The sequence below is a fragment of the Zootoca vivipara genome, chromosome 13 (genome assembly GCF_965207765.1).
Source record: "Zootoca vivipara chromosome 13, rZooViv2.hap1.1, whole genome shotgun sequence".
In the NCBI taxonomy this organism is placed as follows: Eukaryota; Metazoa; Chordata; class Lepidosauria; order Squamata; family Lacertidae; genus Zootoca; species Zootoca vivipara.
Window position 1 is genome coordinate 30,716,328 of NC_142596.1, and position 19,648 is coordinate 30,735,975.

The window sequence follows — 19,648 nt, forward strand, 5'->3', positions numbered from 1 at the left end:
TATCACCATGGTGGAGAAAAATGACTGCTAGCACATTTGCAAAGCTAACCAGGGCTTCACGAGGGCTCAGACACAATTGCTGGTGCTTTGCAAGGCCCCAGAAGTCATGCTGGAGGCCCTGAAGACTGGGTGCTGAACACCCACAATTTTTTGTGGGTGCCCGGACCCCCAGGGCCCCCTATAGTTGGCACCATCCACCACTGGCATGTGACCCACAGACAGTTGCCCACAAAGGGAAGTGGTCGTCATCAGGTTGAAAAGGGGTCCTATCCCCTTCTCTGGACCACTAATTTTCAGGGGTTTTTCTCCTTGGGGAACCTCTGGTGTAGAAGGCTTGTTTACCAACGAACCTTTGCAGGCTGCAAAGGATTCTGGGGCATGCACGAGATCTGTAGAGGGGCCTAAGCCAGGCTCACTTATTCTTTGATCCACTTGCTCTCCCCAAGAGCCGTCCAGCCACTTACCTGGCCAGAGTTCCGTGCATGAAGGAGGGCTTCCGTCCGCCTCATCTTCTCCAGCTCAATTTCTCTTGCGATAAGCTGCTTGGCTTGGTAAGTCAGCGGTTTCCGAACCGGGAGATCTGGGAACCTACACACTTCCTCCATGTTTCTAGGCATTGCAGTGGAATAGATCAGTGCAGAAGAATTATAGACAAGAAGAAAACCACACTAAAAAACAACAACTTATCTATCTCTGCTCATCCATCTGAGTGACCTTGGGAGCCACTGACTGCCTTTCAGCCTAACCTACTTCACAGGGTTGTAGCGATGATAAAATGAGGTGGGGGAGAACCATGAACACCACCTTCATAACGGCATTTCTTTAAAGTTGTACACCTGCCCACTCTTGCCCCCATTATTCTTAAAGGGGTAGACAACAACGATTAAAATAAAGTTATTAAACACACACACACAGAGAAGGTATATACTTGCAGCTAGCATTTTGGCAGGTTTGTTCAAATTAAGGTGTGAAATTCATATGTCCCAGTTCCCTAGCATTCAAAGTTCTCTTTCTTGTGTACTGCCTTCCTAACACAATTCTGAAACAGCTCCTTCCCAGAACCTATTACTACTTGCCAGCATCTTGTTGCAGGCACTTTCACCCACCAGAAGTCAGAATGTTTGTGAGCATTCCGTGGCTCAAAAGGAAAAAATAATAATGCCAATGGCATTTGTTCCCCACTTCTTAACTTGGTTTTGGTTTTTGGAATTGCAAGTTTGAAAGAAATCAAAATGTGCGCTGTATAAAGAACCGTTACAAAATTTCTCTCCAGAAGATGAAGACACCAGGTGTTAAGAGTAAGAAAGGAAAGGAAAAGGCTACTGCTAATCAAGGCACAGCTAAAGGAATTAACTGAGACAGACACTGACAAGGCAGCCTTGGCTGAACATTGCAAGGTTTATTGGTCTTCTAGAGTTTTCAAGCAGAGACTTGGGAGGAAATCATTTTTAATACAGCAAACAGAAAGAAAGAAGGCAGAGCTCCTGAAATGCAAGGGCTGTCACTACTGCATGTGCCAAGCAAGCAAGTGGATAGAGACAACCCTGACAACACACACAATTTCAACATTTGAGCCTTGGATGCAAAAAACAAAACACCTAGTGAGAAATTTGAGATTTCTAAAGTGTGGAATTTTAACTTCAGTTTTGAAGTGGAGGTGAAATGCGCCTCAAAATTACTCGCATGTGAATTTGGGTGGCAAATACTCTTGATACTATTTTCTGCAATGTAGAAAGCATTTAGCAAATCTTTGATATTCTCCATCAGCCTTAGACGCTGGAAGAATCTACACCACAGATCACTTTTTAACAGTGCCTGACTTATAATGAGTTGGTAGCTAACAACAAAATGGGCAGCGTACAGGCAAGAAGGATACCGGCATGTATTTGACAGTTTCCAACAACAGTCTAACTAAATTGTATAGCAAAAATCATACCAACTTAATCCAGCCAACTATTTGGAATTTTGATTCTCGAACTCAGATGTCAAAATTTTGCTGTGATTTGAAACCGAGCCTTTCATTACATGAAATGCAACCAAATATGCTTGGTGGTCTTCCCTTATTATTGGAGTCTGGTTAACGGCAGAATGACTCCTAAACCGCCTGCTATCAAATACTAGAAGTACCAGCATGTCAGAGTCAAATGCTGTCAAGAATCGGATCCAATATCATGTCAGGTACTCAGTACTCAGCCACGGATCAGAGAATGTGAAATACCCACGTCAAATATATGATGAATAACATTGCATTAATAATAATACCACTACATCTGCTGCATGTAATTATTATCGCATTCCTCAGAACATTTACTCTCTACTGCTGAAAGTCTGCCTCTTTTTCTACTGACCCTCTCAGTTAAGGGGGCTCTCTTGGTAGTTCCTTGGTCCTCAGAAGTTTAGGGTGCGGTTGGCGATGATGGGCTTGAAGAGGGCCTTCTTTGTGGTGGCCCCTAAGTTGTAGCACTCCCTCCCCACAGCGGTGCATCTGGCACCTTCATTATACAGCTTTTGGGAAATGCTGAAGGACCCCCCCCTTCACCTGGCTTTTGACACTTGAGATGTATAGTTCAAAATATGGGCACTGTGAAATATTAGAAGCTGGCTTTCCAGAGCCTTCCTCATACTGGTGTCCTCCAGCTACAATTCCCATCAGTCCCGGACCACAACTCCTAGCCAAACACATCCCTTTACTTTGAGCTGAAATGTATATTTTTAGAGCCCACCTTGTTTCTGTGATTCCAGGTTGCTTAAGACTGCTTTTAACATTATGTTTTAATTGTTATAATTCACCCTGGGACTTTAGGGTGAAGGGAAAGTAAATTATAAAAATAACCATAATAATCCCCAGACAGAGTAACCAAAGGTCAGGGATTATGTGAGTTACAGTCTAGCATCATCTGGAATAAATCTGGAAAGAGGACCCGTCCGGCCTTCACTCCTCTTGTGGGGGCCAATGCATTGAATAGTTCAATCCTAACCGTTAACTTAGGACACCATGGTAAGACCAATTGTCTAGAGGCAAGTATTCCCACAACACACAAAGGTAACTTTTGCAGACACGTTTTGCCTGCTTTGCAGATTATCTTTCCATCCCAAGGAATAAAACTTTGCTTTTTAATTTACTGTATTTACTCGAATCTAATGCTTACCTTTTTTTGGCCCAATTATGTTGCAAAAACGTAAGGTGTGCATTAGATTCGATGACACATTTACATTCGCCACCAATTACTTTTTTGGTTCCAAGGTTCTGAAAATTGAGGTGTGCATTAGATTTGATGGCGCCTCAAGACTAGGGTAAATATGGTAATATAAAATAAAGCAAGCAAAGCTAGATTCTTAGATCTTGAGACTAATCCACGTTAAAGAGGAAGAAATGGTAACAAGCAGCAACCTATCTACTATGCTGCATGTGCCAGATATTAACCAAATCTAATTATCTCTTTGAGAAAGAAACACTGAATCGTCAACTGCTTCATTTCGACACCTGCTGCAGACAGGCAGAGCTCCAGTTTTAAAAAGAATCAGGAGGCTTAGCATACTAGCAAACTCAGAGGAGTGTTGGAAGGGAGCAAAAGAACTAGCACTTTCACCCAAGTAATTCACAAAAATTGTGTCACAAGAAATAATTAAAATAGGGCCCCCCTATGAATCCGAAGGACCCCTTTGCACTAGAGGCTACCTGCAGTGTCTCTGAATGAGTTGCTGCTCTGTCTCGGCTCCTTCAAATTGAGCCATCAATTTCCACCGAGGGTGGGAAATTCTGTCCCACATCGTGCAATCTTATCACTCTATCAGCTCCATCGTGGCGGAATTACCCACCCTTCGAGGAGTCTGCCTGGTGCCCCTCTGCATGAGTCAGCGCTTTGGGCTTGCCTCCTTCCAAACGAAGAATCTTCCCTGATTGGTGACTCATGCAGAAACACACAGGGTGGGATCCTCTGAAGGCAGCTGATTTGCTTTTGCTTTCCCCCAAAAGAACCATCCTTTCAGGTCTAAAGAGCATGGTACGCGCCCTCAAAGTTTAACCCAGGAAAAAGAAATGGTACTTTTAAAGCTCTTTTAGGAAACACTGTCATAACCACAGCAAAGCTGACAAGTTTGTGCAAAAAAATCCAGCAAATCTAAACCACAGCTATGCATTAATTAGACAAACCCTCTTGCGGCCAAATGATACACAACATATTTTGCCATTTTTAGTCAGAAAACTTTGTTACAAAAAGCCAAGGACCAGTATCTTTTCAACTGCTGTTGTCTGCCTCTGAAGAGCCAAGGTTTTCCACACACGGGTCTTCAGCCTTTCTCGGTGATGCCAGCCACCCAGGTTGCACCAATCCCCTCAACTCTTCCCGCAACGAAATGTCTTGGCGAGTTCTTCCTTCCACGAAATGCCCAAACAGAGCACCTCCTCCCTGCTTCTGCTGGCGAGACTCAGCTTTTCCTCCACGATACCCTGCAAAGTAAGACGACGGAGCAGCGAGGCTCAGAGACCTGGCTCCTGGGTCAGCCAATCGGAAGAAGAAACCCGCCGGTCTCCTCTGGCGTGACACCCCAAAATGCAGCTGCTCCGAGGAAGAACGGCTCTCTTGCAGACGTTTCTTTCTATCCGAAACCGGAGTGGAAGTTTTGCCTGCTGAGCTCAGGTCTGTGCCTGCCGCTCTTTGGCCTCAAACAGAGCTACGGGTCGGCCCACCGGTGGGCTTTGGCGCCTTCTGGACCTGCGTGTGGAGGGGCGACCCTTAGAAGGACCTCACTGCTTGACAAAGCCCACCCCGTTGTAAGTGTACTTGTCGCTTAAATTCCTCACTGCCTCTTCCACCGACGACGACTGCTGGAGGCTGGCTGGCAGGTAAATGAACAGATAGATTAGGCCGAGGAGGAGTAGGGCGATCACCAGCGGCACCCCCCAGTCAGTCACAAACAGAGTCTCCTGGCAGCGGGCTTGAAACATAGGAGCGGAGGGCGCACTGGCATCCTAGCGGCCCGACGAGGAGGGGAGAACCGGAGGCATCTTCAGCTTCTTCGCGCCTCTCCGTCAAAAGCCAAAAGGCAGCTGTTTTCTCTTCCTCTAATCCGATTAGAGCCAAACAATCTTGGCTAGGCTGGTTTTGAGCCCAGCAGCGGGGAGAGATTCCAATGATGAGAATATGAATAGAAGGCAGGAGAAGGCAGCAAATCAGAAGTCTGCCCTGATGATCCCCTCAGCAGGGGGGCTGACGGCAAGGGTGGGAGGAGGGCAGAAATATATCCATGCCTTGAAAGGGTGGGGAGCTCTGAAAACTTAGTATGTTCCTGGAAAGAGGGCAGCTCAGTGATATCTGATAGAGATCAGGGTGCAGAAACCCAAACTAAGAGAGCTGATATGATACAGGAAAGAAGAAAATGCAAATTTCTCCCATCCCCTGAACACGCAGACATGAGTGCAAACCACTAAGCCCTTTGAATGAATGCAAGGGATTTGGAGTGGAAAAAACATCCCCAGCTGTATTAACCTTGAACCTGATTTTGCAGAATGGAGGGATATTGTTTCTTACTTATAGTGACGGGCGAATCAAGGGCAAAATTTCTCATTAACAATTTGAGTGAAAGGGGCACCCAAGGCAAGTCTTGTGTTAGGACTGGTGGCTTAGAAGAAAACAAAACTAAACTTGGCTCAATGGGAAATCCAGCTTGAGTTTTGACATGATGATTGCGGAAAACCCCCACTCTAACCTGGGGTGAGTTAGGAGTTGCCTCTAGGTGATTAGGTCTTTGGATATCAGAAGGCAATTGACCCTCCTACCCTGGCTATTTACTACAGGGCTGCAGAGAACCAGTAGCCTTTCAGATGTTGTTGAACTATGACTCCCATTAGTCCATGTCCAGGTATGCTGGGAGTTGTAGTTTAGCAACATCTGGAGGGCCAAAGGTTCCCTACACCAGCCTTAAGACACGCAGGAAGCAGCCTTATATCAAGTCGGACCATTGATCCATCTACCTCAGTACTGTCTGCACCGAATGGCAGGAGCTCTTTGTGGTGGCAGGCAGGGAGTCTTTTCCTCAGTCCTGTCTGGAGATGCCATCTGGGGGATTGAGCCTGGGACCTCCTCCAGGCAAAGAGAGATGCTCAACTATGGCCCTTCTCACACTGTTGAGTATGGGAAGGCTGAACCATCTAGACCAGGCATGTCCAGATCATGATCTACTGGTAGATCACTGGACATCTGTGGTAGATCACTGGCTCTCCCCAAAGAAGCTCAGCAACTTTGGCTCCCCTAAAAAAGCTCTACATCTTTGCCCTGAAGCCCCCAAAACAGGGCTTTCCTTCCTAAAAAAAAAGCTCAACAACCTCGAACTGAACCCCCCAAAAGGGGGTAGATCACTGCCAGTTTTTAACTCTGTGAATAGATCGCAGTCTCTTGGAAGTTGGCCACCCCGATCTAGACCATGGAGGGTGGGAAGTAATTAACAACACAATCCACTAAGTTTTTTTTTACCCTCGTCACTGTAACATCTAGGCCACGCACCCCCAAACTTCAGCCCTCCAGATGTTTTGGACTACAATTCCCATCTTCCCTTACCACTGGTCCTGCTAGCTAGGGATCATGGGAGTTGTAGGCCAAAACATCTGGAGGGCCGCAGTTTGGGGATGTCTGATCTAGGCCAACCTTGGTAAAATTTCTCATTTTTACCGACTTACCTAGCTTAACACATTTCTATTAACCATTTGGAAACTAACAGAAAAAAGTTAACTAACTCTGGTCAAGCTAATTGCTTCAAGAGTCGCCTAAAGGCGATTTCCCCCTTAACGTAGGCGACCAAGTCAATTTACAATCTTGATATGGGCCATCTCCCACATTATGGTTTTGCTACAAGAACTGAGATGCAGAAGTGTAGCACAACTTCAGAACGCTTCCTTAGACTACCCATGAATTCCACAAAACTCAACACACCCATGCATGCGTTCACTAACAGGAAGGAAGAGAGAAGACAGATTGGGGGTGAAAGTCAAAGAGGATCAAACCTGATTAAGTGAGTGGAGAGGAAGTGGCGGGGGCTGGATCACAGGAAGGGAGAAGTGGTGTGTTTAAAGTCGACATACCCAGAAAACGAAGAGGATATTTTCACCATCTGCTCAGGGAGAGCTGGAAACAACACGCTTGCTCCCAGATAATTTAGGTAGAGAGATAGAGAGGAGAGTGCATGCGCTTAAGCAGAATCCTTGAGTCTCTCTTCTACCCTGGATTATCTAATGTCACACGTGATGGTGGCCAATGCCACCTCTGGGCTGGTGCCATATAGGTCTTTTCTGAAACTATCACCTGATAAATCAGTTTTAACTGGTTATTATTATTATTAACAAACACAATAAAAAAGGAGGAAGAAAGACACTGTAGTCAGAAACCCACAACAAGGGTTTGGGGTGGTAATTTCAGAGGCATTCAAGGTCAAAAAAGCAGAAGGCGATTAAACGCTGCTTCTCAGCAATTCTGTACAAAACCTGCTAATCTCTTAGAATCGGTAATGAGATTTCTGCTCAGAGGCAGAGGGTCCCTCGTGCCCAAGTGAAAATCCTAAGATAATATACAGAACGTGGAAGCACTGTGGATAAAAATATGACTCCCCAGGTACTGGATACAATTCTGAATCCAGAATTCAGATTCTTCGATTCCCAGCTTTTTCATAAGATGAAATGGTGGACCATGCCTGCCGAAACCTCAGCAGCCAGAGAGACCTGCCAATTTATTTTAAATTATTTATTTATCACATTTATACCCCACCTTTCCTCCAAGGGGCTCAAGGTGGCCTGCATACTTCTCCTGCTGCCCGTTTCATCCCCACAACGACCATGTGAGGAAGGTTAGGCTGAGAGTGAGTGACTGGCTCAGGGACACTGGCCCAATTGAGTGGGGATTTGAACCCTGGTCTCCTAGGTCCTGGTCTGTTTAGGGGTTGGGAATTAGCATGCTTCCCCCCTCCCATGAATAGCAAGGTTAGAATAAATTATGGAAAACTGCTCAGTCTCCCATGACTTCCACTCAAGTGTGTCCCAGGCAGCAAAATCTGGGCTGCAAAAATAGAGGACTACTCCGCTTCCGAGTTATATGCTGCTTCCAGAATGGAGTCGCAAGGAAGGATGAGTGGGCCATGCTCTGAATTGTGAATGTCAAGGAGGAGCTCATGGAGCTAGGTGCTCCTCATGTGATGGGCGTGAGGAGAACATCGAGTGACCGCGTGTGAAATGCAACAAGATCAAAGGGTGCATGGAGACCGAGCTTTCGTTTCTGTCTCAAACACAATGCTTTTCTAAAGGGGGATGGTTTGCAGAGTTTACACCAGGCGCCCCCAACCTTTCTGGGCCTAGGGGCCCATTTGGAAATAGAAGAAACTGCTGTGGGCACAAGATACCCATTTCACAGCGAAAAAGACTGAGAGTTGCAACCAAGAAGCAAGCCTTTCAACCCAAATGAGTAAAGTGGGGGAGGGGGGGAAATGGAACCCCCACCAAATGATAAAAAACCTGTCTGGAAAAAGAAGAAGGGCACAAAACCTTGGTAGATGCCAAGGTAGATGGTGGGCACTGTGGTACTGGGGAACCCAGGTTCATACCAACAGCTGCCACTCACAAGTGGCGGGAAACTGGACCCCGGGATATTTAAAGGGTTTACCCCACTTTGCAGTGGAGAGTGGTCCTGCAACAGGTAGTGACGGCTTTATAAATGGAGAAAAAAAATCCATGGAGGATAAGGCTATCAAAAGCTATGATGACAGTGTTCTGCTGGAGGCAGTAGACTGGGAATCACAGGCAGGGAGAATGCTGTTGCACTCATGTCCCACTAGGGGGCTCCTCATCAGAACAGGAAAACAGGGTGTTGGACCAGACAGGCCCCACCAGGCTCTCCCGATGCTCTTATACTCACAGGATGCTCTTATACTCACGGGTCAAGCATGAAGACATACTGCCCTTCGGGGGTCCGCTCCTGGTGGTAAGTAAGATTATACGCCAACATGGTGTTGATTAGCTCCCCCAGCTGCTGCTTCTCTTTCTGACTGTACAGCTGGGTGTTCACCTGGAAATTGCGAATGGAAGACAGTGAGTAGGAATCTCTCTTGCAACTTCATGCTACTAGACCTCAAGGCAACATCTTATGGCTGACTTGGGCTAACTGCATACGGTGATTTGCTAGAGCATGCCCCTCTCCTGCAGAGCACAGGGACTGGTGGGTTATATAAGGAGTAAGACACACTTTTGGGTGGCCCTTCCTTCACTGGATATGGCCAGAGAGTTAAGAGAGGACCCACACAGTGGGCAAATCTATAGCCTGGGGACAGCTTCGTTGTATCTTGCTGCCAAGGACAGGGTGGGGTGGGGGAAATGGCTGCCTGCCTGCCCGTTTGCTTTTCCCCTCTTCCCTCCATGCCTGTCTTTCCTTTCGTGTCGTGTCCTTTAGATTGCAAGCTTACAGGCACAGACTGCCCTGTTTTAGTTGGTTGTATGTAAGAAGCTCTGGGAGCCTTTTTGGCTGGAGAGTGGTATAAAAACCCTCTAAATAAATGTAGGCACCCACTGGGAAACCCACTTACTCCAGAGCAACTTTAACCGGCAAATCTGCACGACGTGTGGGGAACCTCTGGCCCGCCAGATGTTGCTGAACTACAACTCACATCAGAGCCAGCATGGCCAATGCGCTAGGGAGCTGTTCTTCCCTAAAATCTCCGTTTTGTTGTTGTTAAGAATTTTATCACATATGAATATAAGAAGAGCCTGCTGGATCAGGCCAATGGCCCATCAAGTCCTGTTCTCACAGTGGCCAAACAGATGCCCCAATGCGAAACCAGCAAGCAGGATTTGAGCCCTCTCCCCTCCTGTGGTCGCCAGCAACTGGTATTCAGAAGCAACTATGGAGGCAGACCATAGCCATTGTGTGTCTAAGAGCCACCCACAGCTTCCTCCTCCTTGAATTCCTCTAACCCTCTTTTAAAGCCATCCAAGTTGTAGGTCACCCCTGCCTCCTGCGGGAGTGAGTTCCATAGTTCTGTTCTGCCCATCAGATGCAGATGTGCCAGTAGAACGGCCACTCTGCTACCAGCCTCAGAGTGCTTCAAGCATTATGTGCAGCGTAAGCAACGAGGCAAAGGACTCAAGCAAGCTATGCCTCCTCCTCCTTTTTTTTGACCTTCAAAGATTCCCAACAGCCTGTTCATGTGCCGTGATTTTGAAGGGCAATGGGCACCAAGCAGACACATACACAAAAAGATTTTTGTGTGTGACACAAACAGGATGGTGGGGGAGAGAAGGACAAGACAGGACACCTGCTGTCATTTTATTTATTTTTTTGGGTACAGATCTCATCCACGGAATTAATTGTTTCCCTTCAGGTCTTTGCTTCCGCCAGCACTTGCGTAACTGTCCCCTTTAGCCTTGCAATGCAAGAAGGTCCCCTGAGGTAAAGCTCAGGCCAGAGGACCGGGACGGGACGGGATGGCCTTGGCAGCCCACTTGGGCAGGGAGGGCGTCCTTTGCTCACTGTTTCAGGAATGGGCAGGCAATCCTCACGTGGCAAACCAAAGCAGCTGGCAAGGGACACAGGTGTTTCAAAGGGTGACAAATGAAGCCTGTGGAATTGGGAGACCCACCAAACTAACATCAACTGCCATGCCCAGGAACGCAGCCTTCACCAACCCAGTGTCCCCCAGATGTTTTGAACTACAACTCCCATCAGTCCCAGCGAGCATGGCCACAGTCAAAATGGCTGTGCTGACTAGAGCTGATGGGAGTTGTAGTCCAAAATTCCCAGTTTTCATATTCACAGGGAATGTTTGAGGCCTAAGGCCTAAGTTCCACTGAAGGCAGTTCCGCCGCCTTCAACAGCTCGGGGTAGAGATGGCCAGTGAGAGGGTGTAATCTGTGACAGTCACCAAGTTGTGGAACTTCCTCCCCACAGAGGTGCACCTGGGAACTTCATTATACAGTTTCTGGTGGTATGGTGAAGATGTGCCTGCTTACCCTGGCCTTTGACACATGAAATTTATAGTTTTATGACCCAGACCACTTCTGTGAATGTAATTTGTTTTAAACTGTGGTTAATATTGTATTTTAAATGACTGTGACCGGCCCTGGAACCTCAGGGTAAGGGGTGGGCAATAAATCACACATATATGATGATGAAAATAAAATTCTCCTAACAGAAGGTTACAGGTAGGTAGCTGTGTTGTACCATGGAGCCACCTGGAATGAACAGAGACATAGGATTCTTATCTCATTATACATGATCAAGCTTTCCTTAGCACCTCAGCCCTTGCTTTCCCCCCGCAAGACCAATTGCAGTCATTAACAGTCATCAACAGGTTTACCACTCCTATCAGCCCATCACCCATTCCCATCACCCCCACCCTCTGAATATACATAAGGGTCTGGTTACTTCTGTTTCAGTGTATCTGATGAAGTGTGCATGCACATGAAAGCTCATACCAAAATAAAAACTTAGTTGGTCTTTAAGGTGCTACTGAAGGGATTTTTTTATTTTGTCCTAACAGAAGGGTTTCCTTACCGGTCTCAGTTTCGGTGAGATAATCTCCAAGAGGAGGCAAAGGGCCTCAAGGACGAGAGATTGAGGTCCGGCACGGCTGCGGGAGGTTGGCGTGATCCCAGATATCATGGAAGCAAGGAGGTTCTGCATCTGAGTGAGCTTCACCAGGGACTTGAGAAAAACAAAACAAGGGGCACTAGTGAGCTGTCAGTCTCCAAGTTATGTTTTATCATCATGACGTGGAATGTTGACAGACAGGGCAACTTCCGCAAGATGTGAAAGGTCAGCCTAGAGAAGAACTTATGCAGGTATAAAGGAAACTGCTTTGTACCTGGACAGTTATTTGTCCACGGAGATGCTGGGACTTGAACCTGGGAACTTCTTCATGCAAAACAAGGTGCTGTGCCACTGAGCGATGACAATAGTCGGTACACCAGCTTTGGAAACTGGTAAGCTCCAGGATCAAGGAGAAAACTGAACAAGCCTGGACTCGGGATTAACTAGGAATGGCCCTTGCTGCCTCAGGGTCAAAGCAAATACAGTACAATACTGTACCTTGTTACGCAGATGCAACAGTTACAACATACAGAGCGCAACAGGCTGAGTGGCAATGTTTGTAACAATTTTTTTTTACTGTTTACTTCCTATCAAGTCCAGGACGTACACCACAAACAATCCTTAAGCAAGGTATATAACCTATTTAATTAAATCCAATGCAGATATATTTCTTCCTTTCTTCATACAGTGGAGCCTCGACTTACATCTGCCTCTTCTCGCGGAAGTTCCAAGTTGTGACTGCGGCAAACCGGAAGTAAACACCGGGTTTGCTGCGATTTCTGCATGCGCGGAAGCGGCTTCTGCGTCTGCGTGTGCGCACAAGCGGCTGACGCCGTCTACGCATGCGCAGAAGTGCGCTGCCAAATGCGCACGTGCACAATGGGGCCTCTACTAGCATCCGGTTTCGCCCAGCGGATTATGATCGTAAGTAGAGGTTGTACTGTACATTCTTGTTTAAGTTTATATGTTACAGTCCTTGAACGTGGTTAAGGAAAAGTTCCAGGAATGTCGCGGACAATACAGGTTGGCTAGCATAGGTAGCAGACACAGGCTGGCTGGCACTGGGTAGAGTAGAGGGTAGAACAAGGATATTTCCTTGTTTCGCCCTGAAGGGCTTCCTCAGCTATTAATGGTTCATCAAAGTGTGTAACAGATTATGTAAGCAATGATTCCTGGCCGATTCTCAATACTGTAGTACAGGCATCCCCAAACTGTGGCCTTCCACATGTTTTGGCCTACAACTCCCATGATCCCTAGCTACGAGGACCAGTGGTCAGGGATGATGGGAATTGTAGTCCAAAACATCTGAGGGCCGAAGTTTGGGGATGCCTGCTGTAGTACCTCAGAGCATAAAGAAATATAACTACAGTGGTACCTCGCAAGACGAATGCCCTGCAAGACGAATTTTTCGCAAGATGAATGCGTCTTGCGATCTGATGGTGACTCGCGAGACAAATTCGTTTTGCGGAAAAATTCGTCTTGCGAATCGCGGTTTCCCATAGAAATGCACTGAAATTTAATTAATGCGTTCCTATGGGCAAAAAAAGAAATGTCAATGCATTCCTATGGGAAACCACGATTCGCAAGACGAATTTTTCGCAAAACGAATTGACTCGCGGAACGAATTAAATTCGTCTTGCGAGGCACCACTGTAGTGCAGAGCAGTCTCACATTGCTGGATGAACTCAAAGTCAGGTTTTAGTTTCTGCCAATCTCTTCAATGCATGAATCTGGGCAATGCTAGGGTTAAAGGGACTGCAGGTGAACTGCATGGTTAAGCGTAAATTCCAACAAGCTCCACGCACCCTGCCTCATCCTTTTCATCCCAATTGGGGCCCCCTGAGAGTTCCAGCTCCGTGATCTCTCACCCTCCCCACGGGATCTGCCCACCCCTTCCAAGACACCACTGCTTGGCTTGTGATGCCTGGCTCTGCCCCCGACCACTCCTCTCTCAATACATGCCTCGTGCTGGCTGTTGGGGTAGGCCAGGCGGGGAACGCTGGAAGCGGCAAAGAGCAAGTGGAAAGCGACGGGGAGGAAGGGCAAGTAGCGCATGAGCTGGAAGTTCTGCCTGTGCAGGACTGCCTTGTTCACCAGGTCGGAGAAGCCCAGCCACTCCAAGGCCAGGCAGAGTGAGTCAAAGGCGGAGTCCTTTATCTTCATGTTCAGAAAGTTGTCGTACAAGCCCTGCCAAGGAAAGCAGAAACAAGCCACAGTCACAACCATTAACCATAATGCGCTTGTCATGGCTCACCCCAAAGAATTCTGGGACATGTAGCTTGTTAAGCATTCTGAGATTTGTTAGGAGACACCCTATCCCCCCCCCCCATGGAGATGCAGGTGAAACTCGGAAAATTAGAATATCGTTGAAAAGTGCATTTATTTCAGTAATGCAACTTATTATTATTATTTTCCTTTTAATTTTTCCAAATGCTTTCTTTTGGAAAGTCCACAGTAATAAAACAAATAGTTGCAATAATACAAAAATAAACATCGCTATTACATTTCATTAATTAGATTCCATTTATAATTGACTTGCCTAATGACAAATAATTACAATTACAACAAATAAAGGCTTGACATATCTTGCTTGGCATCTATCCCATACATTGGTTTCACCTTTTAAGTTGCATTAATGAAATAAATGCACTTTTCGACAATATTCTAATTTCTCGAGTTTCACCTGTACAATTCCCTGAGTTCCCTGTGAGAAGGACTGGCCATTAAGCCACTCTTGGAATTGTAGTTAAATTCCTAACAACGCTCAGAGCCTTCAACAAAATACAGCTTCCAAGATATTGCTCCATGCTACCCCAATTTCTCGTAACATTATACAGGAGGCAGCAACGAAAACCATCTCAAGGAAAAGGAAATGCAAGAAAGCAAAATGGCTGTCCAACGAGGCCTTACAAATAGCGGAGGAGAGGAGGCAAGCAAAATGCAAGGGAGATAGGGAAAGATACAGGAAACTGAATGCAGATTTCCAAAAAACAGCAAGGAGAGACAAGAGGGTCTTCTTAAATGAGCAATGCAAAGAAATAGAGGAAAACAATAGAATGGGGAAAACCAGAGATCTGTACAAGAAAATTGGAGATATGAAAGGAACATTTCGTACAAAGATTACCATAATCAAGGACAAAAGTGGTAAGGACCTAACAGAAGCAGAAGACATCAAGAAGAGGTGGCAAGAATACACAGAGGAATTATACCAGAAAGATATGGAGGTCTCGTACACCCCAGGTAGTGTGGTTGCTGACCTTGAGCCAGACATCTTGGAGAGTGAAGTCAAATGGGCCTTAGAAAGCACTGCTAATAACAAGGCCAGTGGAAGTGATGATATTCCAGCTGAACTATTTAAAATTTTAAAAGATGATGCTGTTAAGGTGGTACACCCAATATGCCAGCAAGTTTGGAAAACTCAGCAATGGCCAGAGGATTGGAGAAGATCAGTCTACATCCCAATTCCAAAGAAGGGCAGTGCCAAAGAATGCTCCAACTACTGCACAATTGCGCTCATTTCACACGCTAGCAAGGTTATGCTTAAAATTCTACAAGGCAGGCTTAGGCAGTATGTGGACCGAGAACTCCCAGAAGTGCAAGCTGGATTTCGAAAGGGCAGAGGAACCAGAGACCAAATAGCAAACATGCGCTGGATTATGGAGAAAGCTAGAGAGTTCCAGAAAAACGTCTACTTCTGCTTCATTGACTATGCAAAAGCCTTTGACTGTGTCGACCACAGCAAACTATGGAAAGTTCTTAAAGAAATGGGAGTGCCTGATCACCTCATCTGTCTCCTGAGAAATCTCTATGTGGGACAAGAAGCTACAGTTAGAACTGGATATGGAACAACTGATTGGTTCAAAATTGGGAAAGGAGTACGACAAGGTTGTATATTGTCTCCCTGCTTATTTAACTTATATGCAGAATTCATCATGCGAAAGGCTGGACTAGATGAATCCCAAGACGGAATTAAGATTGCCGGAAGAAATATCAACAACCTCAGATATGCAGATGACACAACCTTGATGGCAGAAAGCGAGGAGGAATTAAAGAACCTTTTAATGAGGGTGAAAGAGGAGAGCGCAAAATATGGTCTGAAGCTCAACATCAAAAAAACCAAGATCATGGCCACTGGTCCCATCACCTCCTGGCAAATAGAAGGGGAAGAAATGGAGGCAGTGAGAGGTTTTACTTTCTTGGGCTCCTTGATCACTGCAGATGGTGACAGCAGTCACGAAATTAAAAGACGCCTGCTTCTTGGGAGAAAAGCAATGACAAACCTAGACAGCATCTTAAAAAGCAGAGACATCACCTTGCCGACAAAGGTCCGTATAGTTAAAGCTATGGTTTTCCCAGTAGTGATGTATGGAAGTGAGAGCTGGACCATAAAGAAGGCTGATCGCCGAAGAATTGATGCTTTTGAATTATGGTGCTGGAGGAGACTCTTGAGAGTCCCATGGACTGCTAGAAGATCAAACCTATCCATTCTTAAGGAAATCAGCCCTGAGTGCTCCCTGGAAGGACAGATCGTGAAGCTGAGGCGCCAATACTTTGGCCACCTCATGAGAAGAGAAGAATCCTTGGAAAAGACCCTGATGTTGGGAAAGATTGAGGGCACTAGGAGAAGGGGACGACAGAGGACAAGATGGTTGGACAGTGTTCTCGAAGCTACGAACATGAGTTTGACCAAACTGCGGGAGGCAGTGCAAGACAGGAGTGCCTGGCGTGCTATGGTCCATGGGGTCACGAAGAGTCGGACACGACTAAACGACTAAACAACAACAACACCCCAATTTCTGAGTGGTGCAAAGTTACAGGGTTCATGTTTCCTTTGGAAATGAGGCACAACAGAAACTGTGGCATCTTCATGATATATTATTTATTTACACGTATAGCATAAAGAAGGCTGATCGCCGAAGAATTGATGCTTTTGAATTATGGTGCTGGAGGAGACTCTTGAGAGTCCCATGGACTGCAAGAAGATCAAACTTATCCATTCTGAAGGAAATCAGCTCTGAGTGCTCACTGGAAGGACTGATCCTGAAGCTGAGGCTCCAAAACTTTGGCCACCTCATGAGAAGAGAAGACTCCCTGGAAAAGACCCTGATGTTGGGAAAGATGGAGGGCACTAGGAGAAGGGGATGACAGAGGACGAGATGGCTGGACAGTGTTCTCAAAGCTACGAACATGAGTTTGTCCAAACTGCGGGAGGCAGTGGAAGACAGGAGTGCCTGGCGTGCTATGGTCCATGGGGTCACGAAGAGTCGGACATGACTAAACGACTAAACAACAATATACCATCTTAGCCTACGATGGAGGGGCTTAAAGCATTGACAGTCCAAGAGGTTCTGCCTTCTCCCCTAGCCACAGCAGCCTTTTGTATTCTAACTAACTCCGATCTGAAGAAGTTACTGCTCTCCCTGGTGATATTTCTAATGGCTCATCACTTTCCTTTTAAAATAAAAAAATTCCTTCAGTAGCACCTTAAAGACCAACTAAGTTTTTATTTTGGTATGAGCTTTCGTGTGCATGCACACTTCTTCAGATACTTTCCTTTTGTTCTCCTTAATGGCCCATTCCAGATGATCACTTGAACATGGGAAGTCAATCTGGCTTTACTTTAAGATGCTAAATCCAATGCCTGTCACCCACGAATTAGAAGGAGTGTCCATGAATTAGAAGCAGGGAGTCCAGGCACCCCACAAACTCACAACAATACTTGGGGGTGGGTGGGAGCCCATGTCTGCATAAAGCAGTACCATACTGCTTTGAATGTATGGTGTGAATGTGGCCAAGGTGTCAGCCAGTAATCTTTTGTTGAACTGCAATTCCCAGATGCAACACTGAATGGCATTCACAGAGGCTACCCTACAGCTCTGGGCTTTTCATCTGTATGAGATACACCAAATTCAGAGCCTGACCAACTTTCAGAATCACAGCTTTTAACCGAATAAGCTTTTGAAAGATGGTGGAATGCTGAAATCCACATGCAGTGTTTTTCTAAGTTTTAGATTTCATTCTGAATGTCTTCAAGACATTATAATTTTGCATGCCTCTGTATCTGAAGAAGTGTGCATGCACACGAAAGCTCATATCAAGAACAAACTTAGTTGGTCTCTAAGGTGCTACTGGACAATTATATATACAGTATATATATATAGAGAGAGAGAGAGCGCGAGAGAGAGATTTCTGTTTTTTAAGTATTTTAACTTGCCCCAAGCTCTTGGTAATATATATTTGGGGGTGGGAAGGACACAGGGAGATAAGGATCTGAATTTTGCTTTCTCACACCAAAGCGAAAAATGAAACACAAACTACATACCTGGGTAAGCTTTTCATGTTCTCCTGAGGACATGCTTAGATGCAGGATGTGGTGAAACCTTTGGGCATTTGGATTAAGAGAAGCTCTAGCTGAGGTCACATGGAACGGGTTGTCATTAGCAAGGAGGTGGGCCGGAATTGAATGGTCCAAACCTATTCTCTGCCTTGGAACAGAAGCAGAAGGGTTAAGAAGGTCATGCAGTTTAAAGCTTCCCCATGGTGGTGGGGAGGGAAAGGCAGGGGGGAAATCAAGCAACAGTGAACTTTTGTCAAAATGTGGAGACGCGATTTCATTATGTAATTTTGTTTTTTTAAAAATAATTTTTGCTATATTTTCATAATTTTTACTCACCATTTAAAAAAGAATCAATGCTGTATAGCATACTACTTTACGTAAACCATTTAAAATTCTAAACAGTATTTAAGCACTGCCAAATAAATAATTTTAAAATTTATCTCACACTGTTCTACCAAATACAGGTCCTCCATGCACTAACATCAGGGGGGGAAAGAAAGAATCTGCAGCTTTTAATGGTCTAAATAACATAATGAAAAAAAAAATCAAATTAAAGTGTCATGTCTGGAAATATTAGTTCAGCTTGCTAAACTCCTTGCAGTCTTAAAACCTGGTGCAATTTTGCACTTCTATTAAAAAATATACCCCAAAATGCATCTTGGAAGGGACAAATTGGCATGGATAAAGTGGCCAGATAAGTTCCCCCCGCTCTTGTAACACTAGAACTGGTGGGCAGCCAATGAAGCTGAATGTTTGTGGAGATTCAGGATGGATAAAAGGAAGTCCATCTTCACACACCGCCTAGTTAAACTGTAGAACTCCCTTCCGCAGGAAGCTGTGATTGTTAGGATCTCCTACTCTCGAGTAGGACCCTGGTAGAGACACATGCCTGACTGGCATGTTCTCTCCCTCCTGGTCGATCGTTTGGGATCTTCAAAAGCTTTCTTCAGCCCAAACATCACAGCGACTGATGCCAAGAAACATCAGCACACTTACTGATCCGCAGAGTTTGCGCAGTTGCGTAACAGACCTCAGCAACTCAACATATGGCTAATCTATTTTATTTACATCTAAACACACACATCAGACAGCAAAGAGAGAGAACAAAGGACAATAGTCCCACTACAGGAAACACAGTAACAGAAACATCCTGTCTTCGTCATTTCCCACTGTGGAATGAAAACATACACCATCATGTGATAGACAACAATCCCATGACAGCAGACACGGGGGATGAATCTCCAACAGAGATGGCTACCAACCTAGATCCCTTTAAAAGAGGCATAGACAAGTCCATGGAGAAGTCTATCAATGGCTACTAGCCAGGATGGCTATGCTCTGCCTCCACTACTGGAAGCAGTAATGCTTCTGAATACCAGTTGCTGGAAGCCACAAGAGGAGTGTGTGCTCTTTATAGTTCGGGTCCTGCTTGGTTTCCCCCAGTTATCTGTGTGGCCACTGTGAGGACAGGACGCTGGACTAGATGAGCCATTGGCCTGATCCAAAGGGCTCCTCTTAAGTTCTAAAGGACCTGCCGATTGAAACACGGAAGCTCCCCCTCCTCACCTCTGCACTTTCGGAAGCTGGAAGATCTCCTGCCAGATGGAGAACAGGCCTTTGTTCTGGTCTTTAGAGCCAACCTGCGTAGTCTGCACGGTCCTCGCGTTCAGTTCCTTCTTACCTCGACTATGCAGGAACTTAAAAAGATAACAAAGGGAGATTTGAATACATGGAATGGGGCCTGTCA

The 19,648-nt window shown here is 45.8% G+C and overlaps 1 protein-coding gene across 4 annotated transcripts in view; it reads right to left on the reverse strand.

Annotated features, from left to right (window-relative positions):
* The window catches only part of CHTF18 (chromosome transmission fidelity factor 18), a 39,824-nt gene that overhangs the window by 6,972 nt on the left and 13,204 nt on the right, over positions 1-19,648 (reverse strand). For all 4 annotated transcript variants that reach the window (XM_035131917.3, XM_060282989.2, XM_035131916.3 and 1 more), the window contains exons 15-20: positions 19,468-19,598; positions 17,887-18,049; positions 13,527-13,751; positions 11,529-11,678; positions 8,917-9,047; positions 465-609 (exon numbers count right to left, since the gene is read on the reverse strand). In XM_035131917.3, the coding sequence (XP_034987808.2) occupies positions 465-609; positions 8,917-9,047; positions 11,529-11,678; positions 13,527-13,751; positions 17,887-18,049; positions 19,468-19,598 (945 nt within the window). The remainder of the gene's footprint in view (positions 1-464; positions 610-8,916; positions 9,048-11,528; positions 11,679-13,526; positions 13,752-17,886; positions 18,050-19,467; positions 19,599-19,648) is intronic.